General features: G+C 31.1%; 3 protein-coding genes across 20 annotated transcripts in view; 1 reads left to right on the forward strand and 2 right to left on the reverse strand.

The window, feature by feature from the left end:
* LOC130451859 (basement membrane-specific heparan sulfate proteoglycan core protein) overlaps nucleotides 1-9,255 on the reverse strand; it is a 243,593-nt gene extending 234,338 nt beyond the window's left edge. For all 14 annotated transcript variants that reach the window (XM_056791194.1, XM_056791193.1, XM_056791190.1 and 11 more), the window contains exon 1: nucleotides 9,006-9,255. In XM_056791194.1, coding sequence (XP_056647172.1) covers nucleotides 9,006-9,104 — 99 coding nt within the window. In that variant the 5' untranslated portion in view covers nucleotides 9,105-9,255. The remainder of the gene's footprint in view (nucleotides 1-9,005) is intronic.
* A 1,792-nt stretch (nucleotides 9,256-11,047) lies between these two features.
* On the forward strand, nucleotides 11,048-13,222 carry LOC130451017 (threonine aspartase 1). 4 transcript variants are annotated; one of them, XM_056789811.1, is made up of 5 exons: nucleotides 11,048-11,272; nucleotides 11,323-11,451; nucleotides 11,503-11,922; nucleotides 11,980-12,362; nucleotides 13,015-13,222. In XM_056789811.1, exons 1-5 carry the CDS (start codon nucleotides 11,245-11,247, stop codon nucleotides 13,099-13,101), a joined length of 1,047 nt encoding a protein of 348 aa, XP_056645789.1. In that variant the 5' UTR covers nucleotides 11,048-11,244; the 3' UTR covers nucleotides 13,102-13,222. The 4 variants fall into 4 exon arrangements, with proteins under 4 accessions (XP_056645789.1, XP_056645788.1, XP_056645791.1 ...); XM_056789813.1 differs by having other exon boundaries at nucleotides 11,152-11,272; nucleotides 11,356-11,451; XM_056789810.1 differs by having other exon boundaries at nucleotides 11,144-11,272; nucleotides 11,980-13,222.
* Nucleotides 13,223-13,539: 317 nt separating this feature from the next.
* On the reverse strand, nucleotides 13,540-20,205 carry LOC130451018 (guanine nucleotide-binding protein subunit beta-2). Of its 2 annotated transcripts, XM_056789814.1 has the most exons (7): nucleotides 20,101-20,205; nucleotides 19,152-19,238; nucleotides 17,500-17,779; nucleotides 17,206-17,371; nucleotides 15,412-15,613; nucleotides 15,105-15,321; nucleotides 13,540-13,775 (listed from the first exon to the last, which is right to left on the reverse strand). In XM_056789814.1, exons 2-7 carry the CDS (start codon nucleotides 19,221-19,223, stop codon nucleotides 13,669-13,671), a joined length of 1,044 nt encoding a protein of 347 aa, XP_056645792.1. In that variant the 5' UTR covers nucleotides 19,224-19,238; nucleotides 20,101-20,205; the 3' UTR covers nucleotides 13,540-13,668. The 2 variants fall into 2 exon arrangements, with proteins under 2 accessions (XP_056645792.1, XP_056645793.1); XM_056789815.1 differs by lacking the exon at nucleotides 20,101-20,205 and having other exon boundaries at nucleotides 17,500-17,802; nucleotides 19,152-19,216.
* Between the last annotated feature and the right edge of the window lie 4,125 nt (nucleotides 20,206-24,330).

A 24,330-nucleotide genomic window follows, 5' to 3' on the forward strand; every position in this document is an offset into this window, starting at 1 on the left:
CCCAAAGGAAATATAGAATATAGAATGTCAGTTTCCAATTTTTGCTTTGTTTATCAAATAATCATACAAAACAAGACTTATGATTCGAAGTACAGTACCCATAGTTCTTTGCGACTTTTGCAAAAACTTTCTTTAGGCTTAGATAGAAAAAATTGTCGCATTTTCAAGTTCTTCGATATCATTTTTCGCAGTGTATAGTTTCGCATTGTTTTGTTATAAGACAATCTGATTTCGGTTAACTAAAACTGATATCTCGAACTATTTGGAATGAATTCATAATTCCACCAGACACACAATGAGACTTCTGGTAATTGTACTTTGTCTAACCACTTATTTCTCATATTCAATATGTTTACACACCTCTACTCGACGTTTTGCTTGAATTACTGTTAATTTTTGAGGCACTATCCAATGATTTTAGATAGTGATCTTTAGAAGGTGGTCCAAGGGTGTCTGATAATCGGAGAGTGCTGGTAGGATGGACGACCTGAACGCGAGCGATGTTGAAGCGTCAAATCTCAAGTTAAGTTAAAACGATTAAACCAACGCACTGGTGTCCCCTCATTAATGGTGTCTTCCCCCTTCAATTTCACATATTTTTAATAAATCGTATAATAAATCTCTATAAAAATAACCAGTTGATGACCAATTCATATAATTCGATCATGAACATTTTTTATATTTAACCAGACTGAGATTTAATTCTTATTATTCATCAAAATCCAATCAACTTCTCCGAAAGAGTTCATTGATACCGACATTGAAAGTACATTTGTCTCAATTTAGTAGATCACTTGTTAATAGGTTCTTTAAATTAACTTTATTTATTAGAAAATAAATGGGATGGTTGGTTTAAATTCGTCTGTGTCAGATACTCAGAGTATTTCATTAATTAATTACCAATTTGTTTGTATTTAAATACGTAATCAAAAATTAAATGACTACGAAGCACATAGTTCAACATAAATAGAAACTACGAAAATCTAATGGTTTCTAGAATGTAGAGAAAACATCAAGTTTTATTCGTGCGAAGGACATAACTCGGTTTTCGAAACGTCCAAGTGCTGAATGTTGATGTAGTGATAGTAAGCAATGTTTTCTGTACAAATACTAAACCTTTTCCTTGATTCCTCCAATACACACACACTCAATCCAAACCGTCACTTCCAGAATGCATCCCTCAAAGAGCGGCTGTTTTCTTCAAAGTAGTGCCACTTCTATGGCAGACTTATTAGAATCTGAAAAGACCTTAAAGAGAAGATCTTGCTACTACTCGAGATCTTTCTAATCTTCAGAAATCAGCAGGTCCTCTAATAGATCTTCTTCCTTTATATCTCTAAGCATATATCTTCTAATTTTTGATGACAGAATTGTGTTTCCTTATTATCTTTTTCTTCAAAAGCAAGACTTTCATCATTTTTCATATTTTCAGCTGTATATCGTTATCACCTTGTTTTTATTTTGGAACCTGGGTTCATTTGCAACTGCTGACTACCAAAAATACGTAATTTGAAACGTTACTGTCTTTGTTTATCTACTTATGTATTAAAAATTTTTTGTTTAATTGCCGTAAATTTTGTTTATTGTTCAACTCTAGTAAACCGATTATTCAAAAAAATTAACTATTATTCGTTTGAAACTGAAAATTCTAAACTAGCGAATTTATTACTCTTTGAAATAGAAATGTAATTACTTAAAATTTCATTTTGAATTTGTTATTTCATACAAAATAATCACAATTCAAACAACTTGATAAAAGTATGATTGGATATGTTATTAAAATGAATTTATTACTTTTTCAACACCACCAATCTTTATAATAAACTTAACTTCCTTGGTCATCAAGGTGGTTCATTCTCTCTCAATCTGATGCTTGCTAATCGACTAGTTTGGGATCTAGTAAATCGTGTCCAAAAATTATAGTTAACAGAAGGTTGTTAGAAAATTATTGACAAGCATCAAAGGCTTCTACTTAATCCCACAACTCTTGTTTAAACACTGTAAGATTGATTTTTCAATCAAAAGTTACTCTTCCGTTTTTTTTTTTGGCCAAGAGGATCATTATCACAGTGTTTTGGGATATCGAAGGTGTAATCTTTTAATACCGCATTTTTAGCAAAAAAACTTTGATTTCGTCACGACGATGCACATGCTTATAAGTTGACTAGTTCTTCGAAAAAATTATCCAGATACTAATTTAAGATCCAATAAGAAGCAAGTGAAATAAACAGAGCCCGGAAAAAAGACCAAAGCATTAAAAAACCCGTGACGGCGCGTTGAGGTTTCTTTAAACGGTTATATTGCGCTGCTTTGTGCAATCGGGCCTTCGATGATGTCCATGTTTTTTGAGGAAAGAGTGAAGAGGGAAACAATGCAATCTAATACTTTCTAAATGTTAGGATCCACTAACCTCTGCGCATTTTTCAAGACATTTTTGGAATTTTCCAAAGACTGCCTGCAATTTGTCGAACTTCTCAAATTTTTTAATATTCCATTATCATTCGGATTTTTTTTTTCTGATAAACTATTTGTTTTACATTTCCCCATACAAAAAATCCATTATTGTAAGTCTGAGGATCTAGCAGGCCAACACGTTAGATATTTACTCGGACTAAACAGCAGGGCTCACTGCAGGCTTCTCCAATTTCATAAAGGACGTTGCACGGCTATCCACTTAGGACCGCGGAGCACGGTCTTTACCTACCTACTCCACGTTCAGTTCAGTTAATTAAGGGCTCAATATTTTACAATGTAAAAAAAATGCACAATCACTTTCCAATTGAAATCAAATCGATATCATCTTTTCCCGCATTCCGCAATAAATTGAGGGCATATTTAGAGAAAAGTGTCTTTTCTATTCTATTCCAATAATAATATTTGATTCCGGGCATGTTGCATACTGGTTTAATTTTTGCTATGGACTATATCTACTAATTATGACTATTATCTATATTTTCTATAACTTTCATTTTGTGAAATGTGTCCAAAGACTTTTTCAAAACTAGAATTATGTTGGAAATTTGTCTCTGACCAAGCAGGGCTCAACTCTAGAGCTTCTAGAGAGTCGTTTCACCTATTTCGAAACACTGTATAGACAGAAGAAATTGTGAGGCTGGATTTGGTTTCCTTGTAAAAATTACTTCAATAATAACTCGACCTTTGCAGTAGAATTTTAACATTAGCCGACAGATATCGAAAACCATAAATTATAAAACAGTGGAGAAGAAATAAACGTTTAATTTAAAGATTATTATATTCATAATGTTTTTCATTTGAATATAAAATGTGTTCTTGAATTCACAAGGTTGGTGGTTTGAAATAACAGTGTCCAATTTACATAATATATGGGTAAGGAATACTCATCACACGTACCCACAAAATAAAACTAAAAACGAATATTATTATACTAAAATACATTGGTCGACACATTCATAGTCCAAAATAAATATTTATAATTATTTACAACTTACCTGCTTACGTAAAAACTATTATGTAATAACGGATCTACTGTTGCAAATATTCATGATTATCATAATCCGTAAATACTAGCAACAAACCAATGAATGGCCGTGAGTACAGAAGAAGTAACAAATTTAACGCAGAAACTATCAAGGAAGGAAATTATGACAGATAAAACGGAAGTAATAAAAACAATATTAACAAAAATCTCCATGAAAAAGAAAACAAGAAGAATATTAATAATTTCATTTAGTTAATAATTTTGTCCTCATTATTTCTTGACAATTCTTGGTTTATGAAATAAAAAAACCTAACCTAACCTCCAATAACGTCAATTGACCTCTACTGTCATTTGATGTTCGATGTCTGATGATGTCTATTTTTCCTATCCCTTAAATTTCCTTTCTATATTTTCTGATTTATTAAACCTATATTAAAGTATATATTAAATTATGTATAATAATTAAAAGTTAAATTATCCGATCCTTTCCTATTGCATAGCATAATTGAAAGCAATTTTTATACAAACTTTTCTTTAGACGTTCACCAACAATCAAATAAAATAATGACAAAAAAATGCAAAAAAAAATTAGATTAAAGTTAATACAGGAATGCCTGTAATGCCAGACGTCTCAAGAGAATCATTTAATCACTAAAGCATACGAAAAGATTTATTTTCTCTACGCAGAAAAGAGAGTATACTTTATATAGTCTTACTTGGAGGACTATAAAAAGTATCGGGGAGTTCCGACCGCAAAAATTATATACAGGGGCGAGTGAAAACTTTCAGAAAAATGTTCAGTTTGGTTTGGACTGCTGATTGTGGCGGTTCGTCCTGTTGCATTTAATGTTTATTTAGTTTGCGATTTTTGAATTTAATTTTAGTGGAAGGAAACAAACTTGAAACGTGAGAAAAAGAGAAATATAATGCGGTGTGAAAATGACAGAGCATATATAGTGAAGTAGTACAAATTGAGAACTAATGATGATATCAGGGGCGAGTGAAAACTTCCCTTTATTCGCGTTAAATAAAATGTTCAGTTTGGTTTCGACTGCTGATTGTGGCGGTTCGTCCTGTTGCATTTAATACTGAGAAAAAGAGAAATATAATGCGGTGTGAAAATGACAGAGCATGTATAGTGAAGTAGTACAAATTGAGAACTAATCTAAAATAACACAAATAGTTCGAGCCCAAAGATTAAGATGGTTAAGACACTGGAATTGAAGGTCATTGGAACAAATTAAGAAATTAAGTTAGTTAGTCTTTTTGGAAAAGTTTATCGTATCGATTAATTGAATGGTAGTGAATGAATAGAATAATAATCTTGTTAATATCCTTATCATTACAAATTGCAATATTTTCGACCACTTATTTCCATTTATTGAATTATTAAAGTTGACCTCAAATAAAAGTTATGTCAGTGTGATTGTGAGATAACCCAAATTATATAATTTTTTTTATATTTCGAGCTTACTATCATCGACAAAAATAATTATTAATTTAATAATTATTAAATATTAATGTAAGTATAAATTTTATATATTACATTATATTGTAGAAAAAAAGCCTGAAATAACATAAATAATTCGAGCACCAAGAATAAGATGGTGATGACACATTGCCAGATTGCCACAGCAGAGGATTGTTTGAATGGGGCTGGAGGGCGGAGAATACGAAGAGGGCGCTCGGGGAATATGAAAAGTCCAGCGGGACTGAAAGAACTGGAGAAAAATAGTGTAGTGAATGGTCTAGAAGACCTGTAGAGGTCATCTATGCAAAGATACATAAAAAACTAAAGCGTAGGTGGATTTAAAGCAATGAAGTGATAATCTGTCAAATAATTCATAATCTATTAATATTTCCTTGCTATCAAAGGTTGTTTCCCGAACTCTAAATTTATAACCAGAGCAAGTGGACAAGCAAATAACTTTTTCTAAAGTAATTTTTTAAAAACTTCAATCATTTACATAGAATTTCAATACAAAGATGATATTTAAATAACTTTATCTACTGTAATACCAATTCTAACAGCAGAACGACGCTGACGACAACAGAATCCTTATTTTTTACTTTCACTGTTTTGTTCCGTTAAGTATATCTGGAAACGGTATTCGAGATCAGAGATGATACAGTTTAATTCAGAATTTTATATAATAGGTATGAACTATATAGTAACGCCAATGATAATTTGCAGCATACACCGTAATGGGTTAAAATTCTGGCGATAAGATAATAATATACAATAACTCACACGGTTGAGTATCTAAATTACGGTATAATATAATACTCATTATTAGCTGATTTATCCTTTTTTTTTTGTATAAAATATTTGCTGATATTACGCTAAACAATAAAACGAACGTATAGAATTATAATTAGTGGTATTTTTTATTTAGTATAAACTTCCGATTATTCATAGGCGCCACTAGAAACTAATTTTATTGTTAAAACGTATTTCAATCTTCTAAGGTACTTAGAAGCTGTTTCATTTGTGTACATACTTCAGAATCTTTTGGTTTTTTATTTAAATTCTTGGAATTTCTGTAATTTTACACTGTTTTATAAAAGTGCGTAAAGCCAAAAGATCTACGGTGAACTAGTTTTGAAAAAACTATATGAAACGTTATAAATATATGGAAATGTCTTCAGATAAAATTATAAAAATGCTAAAGATGAAAAAAGTGAACTAAGAAATGTATCAGTAGACAAAAAAATGAATCAAAATGATAGAAAATAATATAAATCGTAAAATGTGTATGAAAAAGAAAATACAATGAATACAACTAGGTATCGAAAAATGTAATTACGCGATGACTTAGACATTTTAGAAAATTCCAATAATACCGAAATATCTCCAGAAAATGCTTCATTTACTTAAAGGCTGCATAATGAAAAGTTTAGGGCACAAGGATCGAAATCAGCTTGTTTTGGTATCAACTTTTAAAGGCGAAGTTAATAGAATTACTACGGAAGTTATTCGTAAGTGCAAGACGAATGTATCCGTCGATTTTTTTATTGTCAAGGTAGATGTCATCTGAAGCCTTTTATTTGGAAAGTATTATTTTATCTATGAAGTTCACTTACGACTTATTTTTATCGAATCTACCCTTAAAACTTTTTGAACAGCTCCAGATACTTTGTTTTTGATTTTTATCAGATATAACAGATCGATAACAGAGGTAATTTACTAAGAGACGTTATTCGAACAATCCAGATCTATCTATCTATCCGAGAACTATGTTTAAACACTAAAAATCGTACTAAATGGCCATATCATGTACCAGTTGTATTCAACGTCCAATGTCAATTGACTTTTTAGTGCCTGAACATTTAGAACAAGACATCAAAGACCAAGCTCAGATTTTGGAGGTGTGTCAAATGAGCTGTTCCCATAATGAATAAATGATCTTGTAATAGATTCAAAACATGCTTCAAAATTCTTAGCACCAATATTGAAGCAATTTTTTTCCTCGAGACACTAGAATAAGTTTTAATAGTGAAGGCGTTATTTTTTCAAATTATATTTTGTTCAGATATCAAAAACTTGTTGATAGAAATGAGATGAAATTAAAATAGTGGCAACTCTATGTTGTTTTGAAAATGGCGAACACAAGTTTCCCTGTTTTATATGTCTTTGGAACGGTCTAGCTAAACAAAGGAATTGGGTGAGATAAAACTGGCCTTTGAAAGAAAATATGGAGCCTGGAAAGTAAAAGATAGTCCAGAATTCATTAGTAGCTTGTGACAAAACTACCTTTCCACCATTACATATAAAACTGGGCATCATAAAACAGTTTATAACTATATAAAGACGGGAGAGCGTATGAATAGGGTTTCTGGGATTCTGGGATAAGAATATGATATCTGACTATTGCTGGTTTTGGATACATTATTTTGCAAAGTCTATACATCAGAGAAGAGTGTAAAAATTCATATTTTTTTTTGTTTTATACCATCCCAAACTCAGAAACTATAGCTGATAAAAATCTTCTATTTTTATTTGGGAAAAAAGCATATTATATTTCCCCGTATGAAAATTGGTTGGTTTAATAGTACTGAAGACCCTTCAAATGAAAAATTACACATTTCGCCAAAACTGCTGATGCCACCAACAAAATAATGAATTTATCCATACATTTAGTCGCGCTCTGTATATGTACAATACAGGAAATGTCTAACGGTATAGAAACGAAAAATGTGTATGGAAAATCTGGTATTTAGAGATCTCTAGAATATAGAGAAAAAAATGTACACTTCGTTGCGCAAATTGAAAAAAAAAACAAAATGTTAAGTGAATTAATAAATTTTTGGGAAAGTTCATCGTCTCGATAAATTGAATGATAATAAAAAATAAACGTGAATGAATAAACTAATAATCTTGTTAATATCAGTCCTTATCATGACAAATTGCAACATTTTCGAACACTAATTTTTATTTATTAAAATATAACAGTTGACCTCAAATTAAAGTAATGTCAATGTGATTAAGAGATAACCCAAATTATAATAAATTATGTAATTGTTTTTTATATTTCGATCTTACTAGTATCGACAAAAATAATATTAAATAATAATCTAATTATAAATCCTCTTTTCTCAATATAAATTTATATTATCAACATGGTAAAAAATACTGTAAATTGGGAAAAATAGAATCGGATGAAATGATGAATATGAATAAAATGAAATGTTCAGACATCGTATTTTTATATTAAGAAAAATGTATCATCTTATGAGACAGATTTTTAATGAATATTTTATTTATACGTAATATCGGAAGTGATGATATACTTACGTGATTTTAGAATAAATCTAAGAAAAATTTAAAAAATCTCATATATAAGAGAAATGTTTGGGAAGATGTGGTTCTTTAAAATTTCACTCTGAAATTTTGTCAAATAAGAAGGAACAAAAAAATGAATTAGAGTATATTATACAAATATTGAAGACAAAAAATGTATTTTGTCTGATTTTTTGAAAAATTCACATTATAAACATACAGTTTAAATTCATTTTAATTTTACATATCACTTTTTGTGAGTTACAAAAATATTCGTATCAAAATCATTTTAGGAAAAATTTTCTCGTTAATTTTTTCGTCGCTAAATATGTCAAATTATTAGGAAAATTAATAAAAAATAATTGGAAAAAATTAAAACAATTTTGCGAATGCGAATTTGTGTTGAAAATTTGTGAATTTTTCAAGAGACGACTGAAATAATAAATTATTAACACACAATAAAGATAGGTTATTTCAATTTTTGCAATTCTCACATACATTTTATAAATTAGGACCTGCTTTTTCGATACATTTTTTTACAAAAAATATTGAAATTTTGAAAAATGTTAAAACAATTTGAAAAAAGTTGCACAAATAAAACTATTCACTTCATAAAAGTATATTTTCAATCGAAAATTTCCTCAAAAAATAATTATGAATAAGTACATACCACATCAAGAAAGAAATATTTGGAAAGTAATTTTTTTCTATATCTAGCCGGCGTTACCATGAAATGCGAAACTGTTAACGCTAGCTAAATCTTACCTTAGAATCAGCAGAAATTTGATATAAATTTCCCACAAAGAAACATATCACCATCAAAGTGAATAAACTGAAAAGTTTCGGGGTGTTTGGTCCACCCATTTTCGGAAACAAATGTAATAGTTCTCTCTTTCGCGAAGTCTTACAATGTCATCGCACTTGAAATATTTTCCGATCGTACTTGCTCCAGCAGATGCTGCACTAAAAGATGAAATAACACGACGAGCGGCTAGGCAGTTGTGTCTCAAGCCGCAACGACAGTCAACTTTTCAAAAGCGAACACATGGCCAAGTTAGCGCGCGATGTTCTACAGTTTTGTTTTCGTTCAGCGTGAACTCCCTGAAATATAGTTGAACAATTCGCGCATCAAACAAAAACTCTCACGGAAACTACTAGTAACTATTTGGCTCACGAGATAGTATCCGAAACATAAAAAATCACACATAATTGTATATACAACTATTGCGCATAGCTAACGGTGTTGCCACATCAAATAACATTTCACATGTTTATATATATATAAAATATTTTTTGATAAAGTATTGGGAAGGAAAACCGAATGGCATAGGAATAAATCCATTTATAACTGCAAATATTTAATCTGAGCTAAGTTGCCATGGAATAAATACAACAGGAAATTTTTTTATTCTCATCCAAATCTCGAGAATATATTCATTTCATTCATCATTTCTGTATCGTATTGCCGCGCCATATAAATACAATATACTATTTTGCCTAATCATAACCAAATTAAATCCTTGTTTCTGCATGTAGGTGTAAAAACTGCTCGTAACGTTTGTCTATAACTGTAGATTTCTTTTAAATTATTTTAAAATGGTCATTTCCGTATCCTTAATAGTTAGTGCGTTCTGTGAATGCGACAACACCGTAAAACCGGTCAAATTAACTTCAGAACATGCTGTGATATCATTTTTATTTTTACAAACGTTGCTGGACACGATAAACCTATTTTCCTATTAATAAATTTTATTTGTTTTAAAAACGATGCCGATCGCTCAATTTAGCAGCATGATCAGTTTTTTTCTAGAATTGACCACGTGGTCTTGGAGCCGGAGGCAAATAAGAGGCGTGGCTTAAGGAACATCCCTTGAAGAGCGACACCAAAATGTACCCTATTGTGCTACTTATGCGCTATTATTACAGAGTGGCTAATGTTATCGTTGACAGTTTTATTGAGTGATCTATTTATACAAATTAAGAAGACCCATAAACGTCGGTAAGGGATACTAGTTTGTTGGTGAGGGCGAAAATAACGAAAAGAAAATAAATAAGATCTCGGCAGATTCTCAGAATATATCATTTTTACGTTCAACTCTCATCTGAACCTTGTTGAATCTTATTATTTGGAAAGTTGAAGAATGAGAAAGCGATTTTGGAAGTAGAAAGAAGTTTTTTTTTAACATAAAGATATTACATAGAGACAAAGGGTCAGAGGTTTTTCTTTTTTCTTCTGTGCCTATACTAGAACGAGACGTTGCCTCTATTTGTAATATCTCTATGATTTTTATGCATAAACATAACGAGGAGACACGGTTTTTTATATCAATTTTATATCAATCAAAAAATGTTCTACTATATTTATCTCTCCATATTTCATATATTTTTTTAATTTAATTTAATACTGAGATATAAACGTAAATAGATATAAAATTATTATCTCGTGATGTGATATGTGATCCATATATATGGATGGAAAAACTATCTGAAACGGTACTGTCTTATGATAGCATTTATTTTATTACTAATGTAAAGTCCATTTAAAACTCAAGCAAGACAATTGGCTACTTAAGCCGGTCCTGCCTAGAAAATCATGTGAAATTATTTTTTTAATAGCCTAAATAATCAAACGAAATATTCACTGCCAAGAAAATTAAAAATTACATTAAAAATACAAATTACTAATTTACATCAAATGTTATAGTTATAATTTTATTTTAGATCAAAAATCATAAATCCAGTATTTTCAAAGGAACATAAATGTTGATTTTACAAAACAGCCAAGCGAATATTGAGTCATAACTGCTGTCACAAAAATGTTTATAATCGTGCTATAGTAAAAATATGTTCAAAATTGTAAAAAATAATAACCGTCAACTGGAACATAGGCAATACCATAAACATCATTGTCATATACGAAGTTGAAAAGTATTTAAACATCATAGAAAGTAAGGTTAGAAAAACAATTGGAAAAATTTGAAGCTGATGATTTTTTTCAATAAAAATGGTTGGAATTATAGCCGTACATTGCGGTAAGTTTCTATATTTATTGTTAAAATGTCAATTACAACAATTATCTTAGGAGCTGGTACTCATAATTCAGATCTTTTTAAAGAATACAAAAGATTAACCAATAAAGCTTGTTTAAAAGCAATACAAGTGCTGGACAATGGTGGAACTTCTTTAGAAGCTGTAAGAGAAGCAGTTATGAGTAAGACTCAATCATTTCATGCAGAATTTTAACTAACAATCCATATTTAAGTTTTAGAAAATGATCCTTTAACAAATTCTGGCTTTGGTTCCAATTTAACCTTAGATGGTATAGTGGAAAACGATGCGTCAGTAATGGATGGTAAAACTCTCAGCTTTGGAGGCTGTGGCTCAATCAAAAGAGTGAAAAACCCCGTGGCTTTAGCATATGATTTATGCATTAAACAAACAATAGATTTACCTTTGGGCCTTATACCACCTTCTTTGCTTGTAGGTGACGGAGGATTAGCATATGCAAAAAAAATCGGCTTGCAAATTGTTAATCATGAAGATTTGGTTAGTAGAAAAGCTAGAAGACAATTCACTAGATATAAAAATATGTTAGATCGAGTAGTACAACAGAGACAATTAGATACAGTAGGAGCTGTATGTGTTGATGAATATGGAGAAGTAGCAGCTGCTTGTAGTTCAGGTATTGTATAAAAAATATAAAACATACTATAAGTAGTTCCATCAAATTTCTTTACAGGTGGTATACTTTTAAAGCGTCCTGGTAGAGTGGGGCAAGCTGCTTTGTATGCTAGTGGTACTTGGGCGGACAGTTCTGAAAAAACCAAACAACATTCAGTAGCTGTTTGTACTACAGGTTGTGGTGAACACTTAGTACAAACACTTCTTGCCAAGGAAATTGCCGATGATTTAAAAAGTAGTACATATCTAACAGAGTGTCTTCATCAGACTATGAATGATAAATTTTTACGATCAAAGCATTTGCAAAATGTGCGGATTAAGTTAGCTGGAGCACTGGTTTTGCATAAAGATAAAACTACAGGTGATGTAGTATTGCTTTGGGGACATAGCACCCATTCTATGTTTGTTGGATATATGGGAACAGAAGATGAAGAGTCAAAGGTAATTACAAATATATCTAACAATACTTCAATGTACATTTCTGTGATTTCCTTATATTCATCTATTTCATTATTCTATGTCTATTTCTATTAGACTGTGGAATAAATTGAGTTTTGGGATAGGAACATTATACTTAGTTTTTGATAAGAATATCGAATTTGTGAATTATAATGAAGCTAGATAAAATTTATCCAATATCTTGTTAATGTTATATCCATATCATTTGTTTGGTTCAAGTATAAATAAAAATATATGAGCTAGTTGAGTTGTTTCAACTCGGACAAAATTTATGATCGTTAAATCTATTTTGGTTCATAATGTTTGTTGCTATTATTTATTTACTTCACTTTTATACTAGAAAGTGGGCACAAAAGAAAAAAGTTTAGTGGCAGCGATGATGTAATGGCAATAGCCTAGCATATTGTCTGCCAATATACCAGATTCATCATAAGGAATATTTGAAATTCCAAGAAATTACAGCCTTTAGTAGGAATGAGGAGAAAATAGTGAGGTTTAAATTTTATCTACTTAATTTTAATTCTGAAAATAGCTCATTTAGCAGAATACTATTTTTTGTTAGAAAAAGTTTCCTAAATGAATTGCGTGATTCATTTGGTTCATAATTGATACATATCATTTTTTCATATTCTAGGCTTTATTGTCTGTTCTTCCAGAAAACATTCAAGAAGGTGCAGCTGTGAATGTAGGTGGGTCATATTACCAAAACCGATATCGATAATAACAAATCAATTTAAAAAAGACTGCATTTGTTTCTTGTTGTAATTTACCAAGATACTACTTGTGATAATAATTTATAAGTTGTTTACGTTGTTTGTGTATTAAATCGAAAATCGATGAAAGACTTTTATTTTCTTTATCTATCCCCAAACAACTATTTTTGATCAAGTAAATTTAGTTTTTCTAGAATAATGAAAGAAATTATGAAAATAAATTTTTAGGACGAGATATTATGCAAGTTGCTGTTTAAATTAAAAAATAATACATAGATGTACTAAAATGTTAGAAGTAACGTAAAAATCCTCAACTATTCTTTCCAAAAATAAAAAATTTTCTACAATGGCTTTAGTATATAGATTAAAAAATCTATAAATACACAATAAAAAAAATTATTACTATTGATAATTTTTAAGAGAGGGAAAAAATAGGATGGAAACAATTACACATTAACATTTATTTATTAGTTATTCCAAGTATTTCGTACAACATATGTCAATATTTTAGAAATGTATAATAAAAAGTATTAATAAACCTAACCCAGCTTTCTTCAAAATTTTTTAAACTTAAATTAACCCCAAACTCGAACGGTTTGGTCCCAACTACAAGAAGCAACAGCTATTCCGTTATCTGCAACCGATATCGATGTAACTCTATTTTCATGCCCAGAAAGAGTACCTGCAAACAAAATATACTGCGAATATAATAAAACTAGTGATTAGTAGTTTCGTTGATAGAGTAATACAACTATTAAATCCTGAATTTAGAAATTTAGTTGGATAGTTATTGAAAAAAAAACAAAAATAATGAGATATAACATTCGAAAGAAGAATAAACAAATGAAGCAGATGTAAAATAAAATATTTTGAAAATTTACGACGTTTCGGCTCCTACTTTGAACCGTTTATCAAGGGAGGAAGGAGATAGGGTGGTTGTTCGTTCATTGGTAAAAGGTGGTCCGATTCCATGGTATCAATCTGCCTACTCCACGTACCGCATCACCCTTTTTTGGATGATTCCAAGGAGTAGGCAGATTGAAGCCTCGGAATTAACCAAAAAAGGGATGGACTAGGCTGCATGGAACCACGGAATCGGACCACCGCTTGTTACCAATCAACCAATAATCATTACCCGTTTTGATAATGCTTCAAAGTGCGGGCTGAAACGTCGAAAATTTTCAAAATTCCAATCCGGTCCTTTAACAACTCTCATCTTCAATCAGGTGTCACATTAGAAATACAAGGACATTAGCAGTTTCCCTGTTAATGGGAAATTTGGTGATTTTTCCTTCGACCTCTGTAAATGTGACCATGTCAACAGCGTAGCATATTTCTGTCAGTGTAACGTTGTCCAGTGCCCAACATCAAACTTTTTTAGACTCGTTTTTATTTCTTTTATATATATTCATTGAGGATTATCGTGTATAGCAGCGGACTTGATATGCAATCTAATCTTACTTCGTTGTTTTTTCCAAATATTATTGTTTTTCATGTTGTCTTCTGACGTTATTTAGGTTGGTACTATATATAGACTTCTAATGCTTCTAATTAAGTTTGATTTTATTCCTTTTGTCCATTTAAAAAGATAGAAACTTAAAATTTTAATATCTGATCTTACTCAGTATGCATGTTTACTCAAAAACATATCTTAGCCTGAATTTTTTTCTTGGAACTAGTAGATTCGACAACAAAATTCTTCAGTTTTGATCGAAGATTTTGTGCGGCTATGGCAACAACATCCAGGTTCGAATGTGAAGGAAAGCAAATAAAAACCAAGAATTTAGAAAGGAAAATATAACAAAATTGGTCTGTAATGAAGAGAAATCTAACGGAAATCATAAAAAAGAATAGCTCAATGGATACCATTAGCGCGAAAAAGAAGAAAATGATTGGAAAATTAACAAAAATCGAAATGAAATATTGATCCATCTTAAAATGAGGTTTTTCTTATGCTGCATAACCAATAGATTATGATAGGGCTTTATGATGTTTATTATGATATTATTACCGTTATGCTGATTCTTCAAGGTATCCCACAGGTGTATATTATTATCGTCAGAGCCACAAAGAAGAATTCTTCCACTTAGTGATAAACCGCATGAAGTGAATCCACTGTTCTCTGTGGGTGGTTTATAAAGGGCTATCTGCTGGTCGCTTCTTATATCAAACATCCTGGCTGACTTATCTTCCGAACCAGTTGCGAAACAATGTCCGCTTGGATGGTACTGAAAACAAAACACGCTTATTCGTTTTCGCTTAGTATAAATACAAATCATTTTCAATTTCGTCTGAATAAAAGCGTAAAAAATACTCACGCATACTGAATTTACATCGGATTGGTGTCCGAAGAAAGTTTGTTTGGGTTTATCTTCTCGGATATCCCATAATCTGCAAGTTTTATCCACGCTTCCTGTTACGAAAGTCTTGCCGTCAGGTGACAAACTAATAGAGACTACGTCGCCATTGTGAGCAACGAAATCGGATATTTTTTTGCCAGTTTCCAAATCCCACTTACATCTAAAAACAAGTTTTTCAAATAGGCGGTTGTATCAACCACACAATCTACATAAATATTGGACCAAAAATTTTCACATTAAAAATCGATTTCGTAGACGAATTTTATTGAAAATAAATACTACAAGTTGAATATGGTCTGAGATTCATATAAATCAACTAAAATTTTGATTTTCAAATTAAATGTATGAAAATTTCGTGTTTCGAATATCCTAAAAACCGTATGTAATCAATTTTTGTCGACATATTACGAAATTTACGATTGCATGTATCAGAACGATCTGTTTTATTCAACACCCACTTGGTATTCCATCTGGTATTCGTACTTCACACTGCCTAAAAAAATATCTATTAAATAACCGAAAAGTTCACGCAAATATTTAGCTAATTGTCTGGTTTCTGCGGTGATTGACCCACTTTACTTTTGTAAAATCCAAATAGACTTTTGAATTATTTCATAAACAGGTTTTTTTTATCGAGAACACTTCCAGCGTCTGCCAGATCATTTGATTAAACATAATAAACATTTAGAATAGATGAACCAATTATAGAGATGTGTAACAGATTTCTAAAATATATCGAAATAATGACACCATTTATTATAAATTTACTTCATCTTTCGACCGTTTTATTTATTAAAAATTAACATCGATCACACTACAACTAACCTGAGTTATCAAAAAAATTTACCAAGTCTTTTATTGACACAATGTTGCAATAGTAAACTCGCTCATAATATAGCTGATAGATTGTCTACCTAACCTCAGTTCATAGTTTTCGAAGCCCCAATGGCTATGCCAATAAAGACGTTAGTCGCTTGTCTCACGTGTATTAAGCTGCAAAGACCATTTTGGAGAGCATGTTTCGGACCAGACTCATAATTTGTTGCTAATTTATTTCTTGATAATTGATTTTGTTGCTCCATGCTTTCCCAAAGAATGCGTGGTTCCCCTCCGTAATATTTACTTAATGTAACCCAGTGTGGTAACGGAGGAAGCTAGCGATACAAACATAGTGGCATAATTTGTTGCTTTACGAAAAATTACAAATTTACGTTTAAAATTATTGAAAAAAGATGTGACAAAATCAGCCGAGGTGTGCGTTTGGTTCATGACAATGATTCGCTTTCCAAGATCACTGATGGCCCCACAGATATTGAGCACCCCCCATATAGACCTGATCTGACCCCGTCTGTCTATTTTTTCTTCGCAAAGCTGAATACCGAATTAAGATGTGAAAGATTTAATAGCTACGATGAATTTAAACAGGTGGAGTACGAACATCTCCGGTTTAAAATTTAAAATTTCAAGACCTAGTTGAGTAACACCCCTTGTAGGGGATAAAACAATGAATTCTACAAATATACATTTGAATTACTGTTTGGAATAAAATTGAATACTTAATTTCTTTTATTATTTTCACTGGAAGAAAGATATTGAGTGTGAGAAATTGACTCTACTGTCTCTAAAGTAGAGTCATATTGTTACGAATTACTTTCCTCGTTGTGGGCATATGGTGAGTGGCAAAAAAGGTCACACGAATAGATACTAATAAACATCTCAGTATAATTACAATAACAACTTGATGGTACTCACATTTTCATGTCTCCAGAACCGGTGATAATAGATTTGTCATCTAAAAAACGACAAGAACTAAGGAAACCATCGTACCCCGCTAATTCCCTTACCATTTTTGCAACACCATTCGAGTCTCTATTGTTCAAATCATATACAGTACACATATTGTCCATTCCACCACAAGCTATAAAAAAATAGAGATTTTATCTGCTAAACTATGAAACTGCTGCGTTTCCTCTATTTATTTTGTATCAATCTGTTTTCTTCATCATATTCGTATTCCGATTTGTTTGATTGACATTTTAAACTCACCCACGTAATTTCCAGATGGTGCAAAAGCAACGCTCATCACCCAAGCTGATCGTAGCGGTATAATCTGCATCTTATTTCCAGTATAAGTATCCCAAATGATGAGCTTTCCATCTAGAGAACCAGTAACGCAATGACGACTATCTCCACTGTAATGGATAGAATTAACTTTATTCAAATGACCCTTCATTAATTTTTTGGTGGTGAGCTTTACTTTGGGGGCCGCACCTACGCTCTCGCATGCTTTCTCCAATGAAGTATCTTCGACTTTCTTTTGATCTTCCTTTAATAAATAATAAACGCAAGCTAATAAAAGAAGTGTATGTCTAATAATTGGTTATATATTTTCAAGAAAATTTATGAAAAGAGCAAAAAAATATATCCGAAACTTTATAATAGTCAAACAAAATAGGCACTTATTAATAGTAGCATAAATAGCAAATATCTTAGAGAAGATGTAAATGGTGAAGACACCAAAACAAAAACAGGTTTAGAACGACAAAAATATAGAAAAAATAAAAATCAGTCAGTAATTGCAGCTAATCAGAGTTATGACTAGTTTCTCTTCGGGTGAAATTGGTCTGAGGAATCTTGTATCTTGCTTAGAGATGTTTCTTTGGATGTAGCCTAGAAGCTCTTTAAAAAATCTTGTTTTCACTATTGCACAGCAAACAATGTAAAATACAGGCTTTGAACACGACTGACAGCTAAAAAGGGGTCCACACTAAACTTTCTTTTTGCACGACGCCTTCTTTTCTTAATTAGTAACATCAGCAACAACATCTCTTCATTCGTTGACGACTGGCAAAAAATTGAAATAAAATAGCAGTCCGGGATCCCGGATGCTAGCATCCTAGTATAATGGTAGCTTAAGAGGGAAAGTTGTAGATCCTGAATGGTATATTAACAACTACCTCACTAAGTTAGTTGATTTTGTACGTCAAAATCCCGCTGACCGCGATATAATGTTTTGACCATAACGTTCTGCCAACCAAAACAAGATAACCCCCTAATTTACCTCACGCTCGACTAATTTAAGATTTTTGGGCATTTTCATCTCACAAAGTGCAAGTTGGAGGCTGGATGCCTAAAATGGGGAACAATTACGGTGTAGATTTTTTGGAAAAATACACGAAAAAGATGTTCAAGTTGTCCAAAGCATAATGAGAAATATTCGCAGAAAATAAGTTATTACCTTTGTTATTTATTTATGAAGCCATTGATTATTGCAAATAAGAAAAGTTCCATTAAAGATATTGTAAAATACGTTAAAAATTATCATATGCAGACTGTGCTGTTGTGTTAGACCTAATCTAAAAATTTAAAAAGATTCATCGCGTAAAATAAATACTCAGAAAATCAAAACCATTATTATGTTAGATTGATAAATTGAATAAATGTTCTCAGAAGCACAGATAAATTAGAAAATAGCAAAAAATATAAGTTGCAGCAATAGAACAAGAAGGTGAAGGTATTAGAAGAAGTTGTAGGGACAATTTATTAGAATAATCGAATCAATTTGCCAAACTTGAATCCATTCTTGTACCTTATTTGACTTGAGATAATAAATAATTTTTTGCGTTTGTTCCATATAAACCATAGTAATACAAACAGTTCAGTTTAACAAATTGTTTAGATTCGAAGTAAAGGCTTACCTGTAGTTTTTTATAAAGTTCCTCCAACTCCTTTCTCAAAGCTAATATCTCTGGATCGTTCTTAGGAGGCATTTTTTCAAATTTTTACTGGAAACAAAGACAAGCACTCCGTTACATTCGATTAGAAATCTCATGGTATACTGTAAGTTTTACTAATCTGTTTAACTGTAATCTAATAAGTACATAGACATTAAGGAGAATCCATTTAAGTGCATGTTTTGACCCAATTTATACAATATTGATTCTTAAAAGAGACATCAAATTAGGGAAATGATTTCAACCATTATTTTCGAAACCTTGAATCGCAGCTGTCGATGTAATACAGTGTAGCGTCTTAAAATAACGTAGTTTTTTAGATATTATGTCATTATCTGATTGTAACAAAACAGATCGAAGCATTACATCACGACCTGACGTGGGGGACTTAGAGACAATGAAGTTGCCGACGACTGCAGACACGCAAAAGGAAGGAAGGAAGAAATCCCATCAGACTGCAGCTAAGACACAGATGACATAGACAGCAAGTTTTGTGGAATAGAGGAGAAAATCACGATAAAAAGTTCCTGCAGCTATGATTCAACCTTGTGAACGAGCCCTGCTTTCAAGCCAGCGACGTCCGATGGAATCTTCAATTCTAAAGAGTCTCCGTGGTCTAGAGTGACGGCGACCAAGAGGACTGTAAAAGGATCACCCCGACAAGGCATTTTCATTCTTATTATTAATAAAAACTTTATTTATGGTTCAAAGTTGAAGCCGAAAGCCAAAAATACAATTTTTTCAACTTAATAAATTGATTTAATAGAAGGTACTATAGAATTGCCACATTATCCTCTATTATTATTTATATGTAACATTAATTTTTCTACGTCTCAAAATAGTCTTAATCAGGAAACGATATTTTGGAAAATATCGTAGGATATTTTCTTTTCCTTAATACTATAAAACTCACTTTTTTAAGTAAATAGTTTTCAGTTCAAAGGAAATCGACTAATCACAATCCAAACATAACAAACACTATAATATTTCGTTGTGTTCCTAATTACAATTAATAATCAGAAAGCTATTTAAGTAGCGAAATTCTGATAAGAAGTACAAAAATACGTTATCGTTTTTCCGTTTTTCCTATTTTCAATGATTACGCAGGCTTATATTTTGTTAAATGCACACATTGCTCAATATTATATTTCATAGCCTTTAATAAAAATACTTCCTTCTACTTTTCAGCCTTAACCCCACAAACGAAAGTTGTTAATTAAAATAATTATCATATTTGCTTCATAAACTGTTGACTAAATTTTCGTTAATTAGCTATGCCTTTAATAGAGTTCGATAGAAATTTGTAAAATAATTTTCAAGTATATTTTTTAATATTGTAACATTGTAGATTGCTTATAAACGGTATGATCGATTTAAAAGTGGAAAGGTGTCAGTTGAGGATGAAGAAAATGTGTAAAAAGATACCTGAAAAATGGACCAACGGCTTTCTTTTTAATGATGATAAAACGCTGTATGCTTTCGATTTGAGCTTTATGTCTTTCTATGTCTGCCTTACTGATCAAAATTAGCCCAATACGACTTTTCACTCCTCCCAATAGTTATATTAGACATATAAAATATACTTGGGCATTAGTTCACTCGCATACATTGAAAAAAACTCAAACGCGATGCTTCGAAAACTGTTTTTGTAGTTTGTGACAGACATCGAATCATGGATCTATGCATGAACAACAATCGACTGTGTGGGTCTTTCAATACGAGCTATTTTTTCAAAATAACTGGACATGTCGCCACCGTTCTATTAGAGCAGTGGTCGGCAAAGTGCAGCTCCAGAGCCGCATGAGGCTCTTCAGCTCTTAAAGTGTGGCGCTGGCTCAAATATCCACGGAAAAAACATAATTTTGTATGACCGGTGTAAGAAAAGAGTTTGTTACTATTTTGAAAGAAAAAATTATTGACAAGATACTTGTTTACCACTGTATCAAACATTTCCAATAGGAAAGTGGATAGTGGATTGGAATGGATAGTGAGTAGGCTGATCTTTTGCTTCATAACAAAGTTCGTTGGTTATCAAAAAGGAACGGTTTAAAACGTTTTGCAACCTTTTTTCTGGTAATTAAAGCATTTGTCCTAAAAAAGAGCGTTCACTATCCAGAACTAACAGATCATCATTGGATCCAATTCATGGTGGACATTAGGTCTCATCTAAATATCATCTTAATAGTAAACTAAAAGGAAAAAGTAATAGTATTCAAAAACAAATTATCCATTTTTCCCCAGGATTTTGACAGGGAAACATTGTTTGATAAACATCATTTTAAAAATAAGGTAATCATTTATGAGCAGAGCAACTCTAGCTTATGTCAGTATTGAAATTTTACACCTTTGGAAATTGACATGGTTGCTTCGAAATTCAATTGGTGGATAGGGCACTTTAAATATTCGAAAGTCTTTGAGTTGAATTGAAAAGATTGGATTTGAATGACCTGGAAAAGGAAGACATGATCATTGATCATTGAAAGTATGAACATCTTCAAGACTAAACTGAGAAGTCGTCTAATTGATGAGAACTTGTAATCATCCCTAAAATTAAAAACAACAACATACAAACCTGACTTACTCAAACTTTTTAAAGAGATCCAAGTATTGTTGGCATTAATGAATATGAAATTTAGTTTTATAAAAGTTTACTAAAGAAGCAGAATTGTCTACCAATTTTCTTTCGAATTATTATAATGTTCATATTTGGTTCTTCAGAAACCAATTTCTGAAGACGAATCATTCTCCACCACAACAAAGCGAGCTCTCGTACAAAGAAAAACTTTTTTGAACTCTCAAAACATCTCGAATTGATGGCTCATCCGCCGTACAGTCCCCCTGTTTGGCACCCAATTATATCTTCTTATACAAGGAGATCAATAGGTCAACGTTTTTCTACACCTGAAGACGCGATTCATGCTTCGACAATTGATGCAAACGCATGCAAAAATGTATTGATATTAATGGAGAATATTTCGAAAAACGATATTATGAATATTTGTTTTTATTTGTCTAGCTTAAAACTTAAGTAAGTAGCATGTACTATAAATGTAGACAAAGGAAGAAAAAAATATTATTATTATTATTAACAGAATAATGCATATATTTTAAGTGACAGGAAAAACAAAATTCGTTAGTTGGTAACAAAAAATCGCAAATTTGTATTATCATCATCCTGAATGTAAATAATCTGCTACTACGTTTTCACAAAAAAAGGGAGAAAGAGTAGGTAGGTCCATTTCTATAGAGTGATTTATCGTTAATTACACACCTTTTGTTATTGCCCTTAAATTGAAAAAAGTTTTATGCAAAAGTTGTGTCGCTAGGACTGTATTATATTAAAGTGTCGTTAAAAGTACAGTGGCGTACAAATAGCGAATGTTGAACATAATATTTTCCTTTTTATACCGGTATAACTGTATTACTGTAAAAAGAAAGAAAGTGTAAACTTTCTATAAAAATATGAGGAAATGTAATCTGAACGTGATTAGTTAGTTTGAATATTTGCTTAAAAAAAATTATAGAAATATTCATTTAATCGTGAAAGTAAAATCTCTATATTTGAATTCGAAGAAATTGTATCGATGGTTTCTAGTTTTAAGTTGATTAGTTTAAATTCAACAAAATTTCATTTTATGGATTAATTTCCGTATCGAATGAACTTGCAGAGTTGCACAATTTTTTGGTTGGACGATTTTGGTGAATTAAAACTTTTACTTTACTCAACGTAAATCAGTTGCATGTCAAATTTCATCCCAGAATCATGTACAGAATCATTGTTATGATTTGTTGCATGTTGAATTATTTTTCTAATGGTGCAGGTGAGAAAAAACTTTCTACTTATTCCCAGATTTCGTAAAAACTTTATTACTCTTTTCATACATGCAATCCTAATAAAGGCAGGAGTCACGCATTATGTTAATTTCATTATTCACTTCCACAAATATTATTCATTCAGGTATAGTGTAAATTCATTGGTTCACATTTATTTAAGTGGCTCCCGATTAGATTACCAAAAACGAATTTAATATGTAACTCATAAAACTAGTGATTTTACTACATATTACTTCATGTTTTACATAAGTAGTCCCCTGAAGTTGATAGGTACTCTCAATTCATAAATATCTTCATAGTGCATTAACCATTGTACTTCCACATAAATGTGGTAACAACTTATTACGTCTTAAAGAATTGGGGTGAGATAAGGCATACTAAAAAATGCTTATATAAACATTTTCTGAGGAAGAAACAACTCCTGTGGCTTCATACTATACCAATTACTGGAATATATCACATTTTAAAAAATACAAATGCTTTGTGTCAGCATTTCAAATTCTTATCAATAATGTAAATAAAATATCTTATCTACCACGAGATTTGATATCTCCAATTTCAATTATAGATTAAGGAAAAAGGTTGTCAAAAAAACTTCGAAGTTAAGCCACGTTTTAATAAATTAAGTATATTTTTCTTATAGCTGAAATAACATAAATATTTGAAAATATTTTCAGAGCTAGAATGTACGAAGGCGGATAAACTACAATGCGCAGAAGGAAATAATACAAGTTTATTTGCAAATTTAAATAAAGGTGAGTATGCTGCACATAATTTTTGATTTTCGAATATTTCTCAATATTTGAACAGAAAAATTAAAAACTAGTGAATTCAAGTAACGTTCAGTGATTTTGATCGAAGTATCTTGAATGGATAAACCATCTATATAAATGTATTTAATTGTTCATAGTAGATCTAACCAACTAATAGATATGTATATCATTTAATAAAAACTATAATATAATCGTCTCCTGTATATTGTATATATTGTTGCCTACTTTAGTTTTATAACAATTCTCTTCCACCAAAATTTCAAATATGTATTTGGAATTGCCTACTTTTCATTTATTACCAAAATAATGCTAGACGTTGCCGTATTTTAAAATATATCACAAAATACCGTAATCTTATCTGAGAACGTTTCAAATACTTTTTATTTGAAAATGAACATCTTATGAATTCTCTGCGAGGAGAATTATATAGCGAATTTAAGCAAACAAAATGGTTAAGAATCTAATATAAGAAGATTGTAAAAATTAACCAAAGTAAATTATCCATGATACATCAAAAATAAATATTTCACAAGACT

This window comes from Diorhabda sublineata, chromosome X, assembly GCF_026230105.1.
Source record: "Diorhabda sublineata isolate icDioSubl1.1 chromosome X, icDioSubl1.1, whole genome shotgun sequence".
Lineage (NCBI taxonomy): Eukaryota > Metazoa > Arthropoda > Insecta > Coleoptera > Chrysomelidae > Diorhabda > Diorhabda sublineata.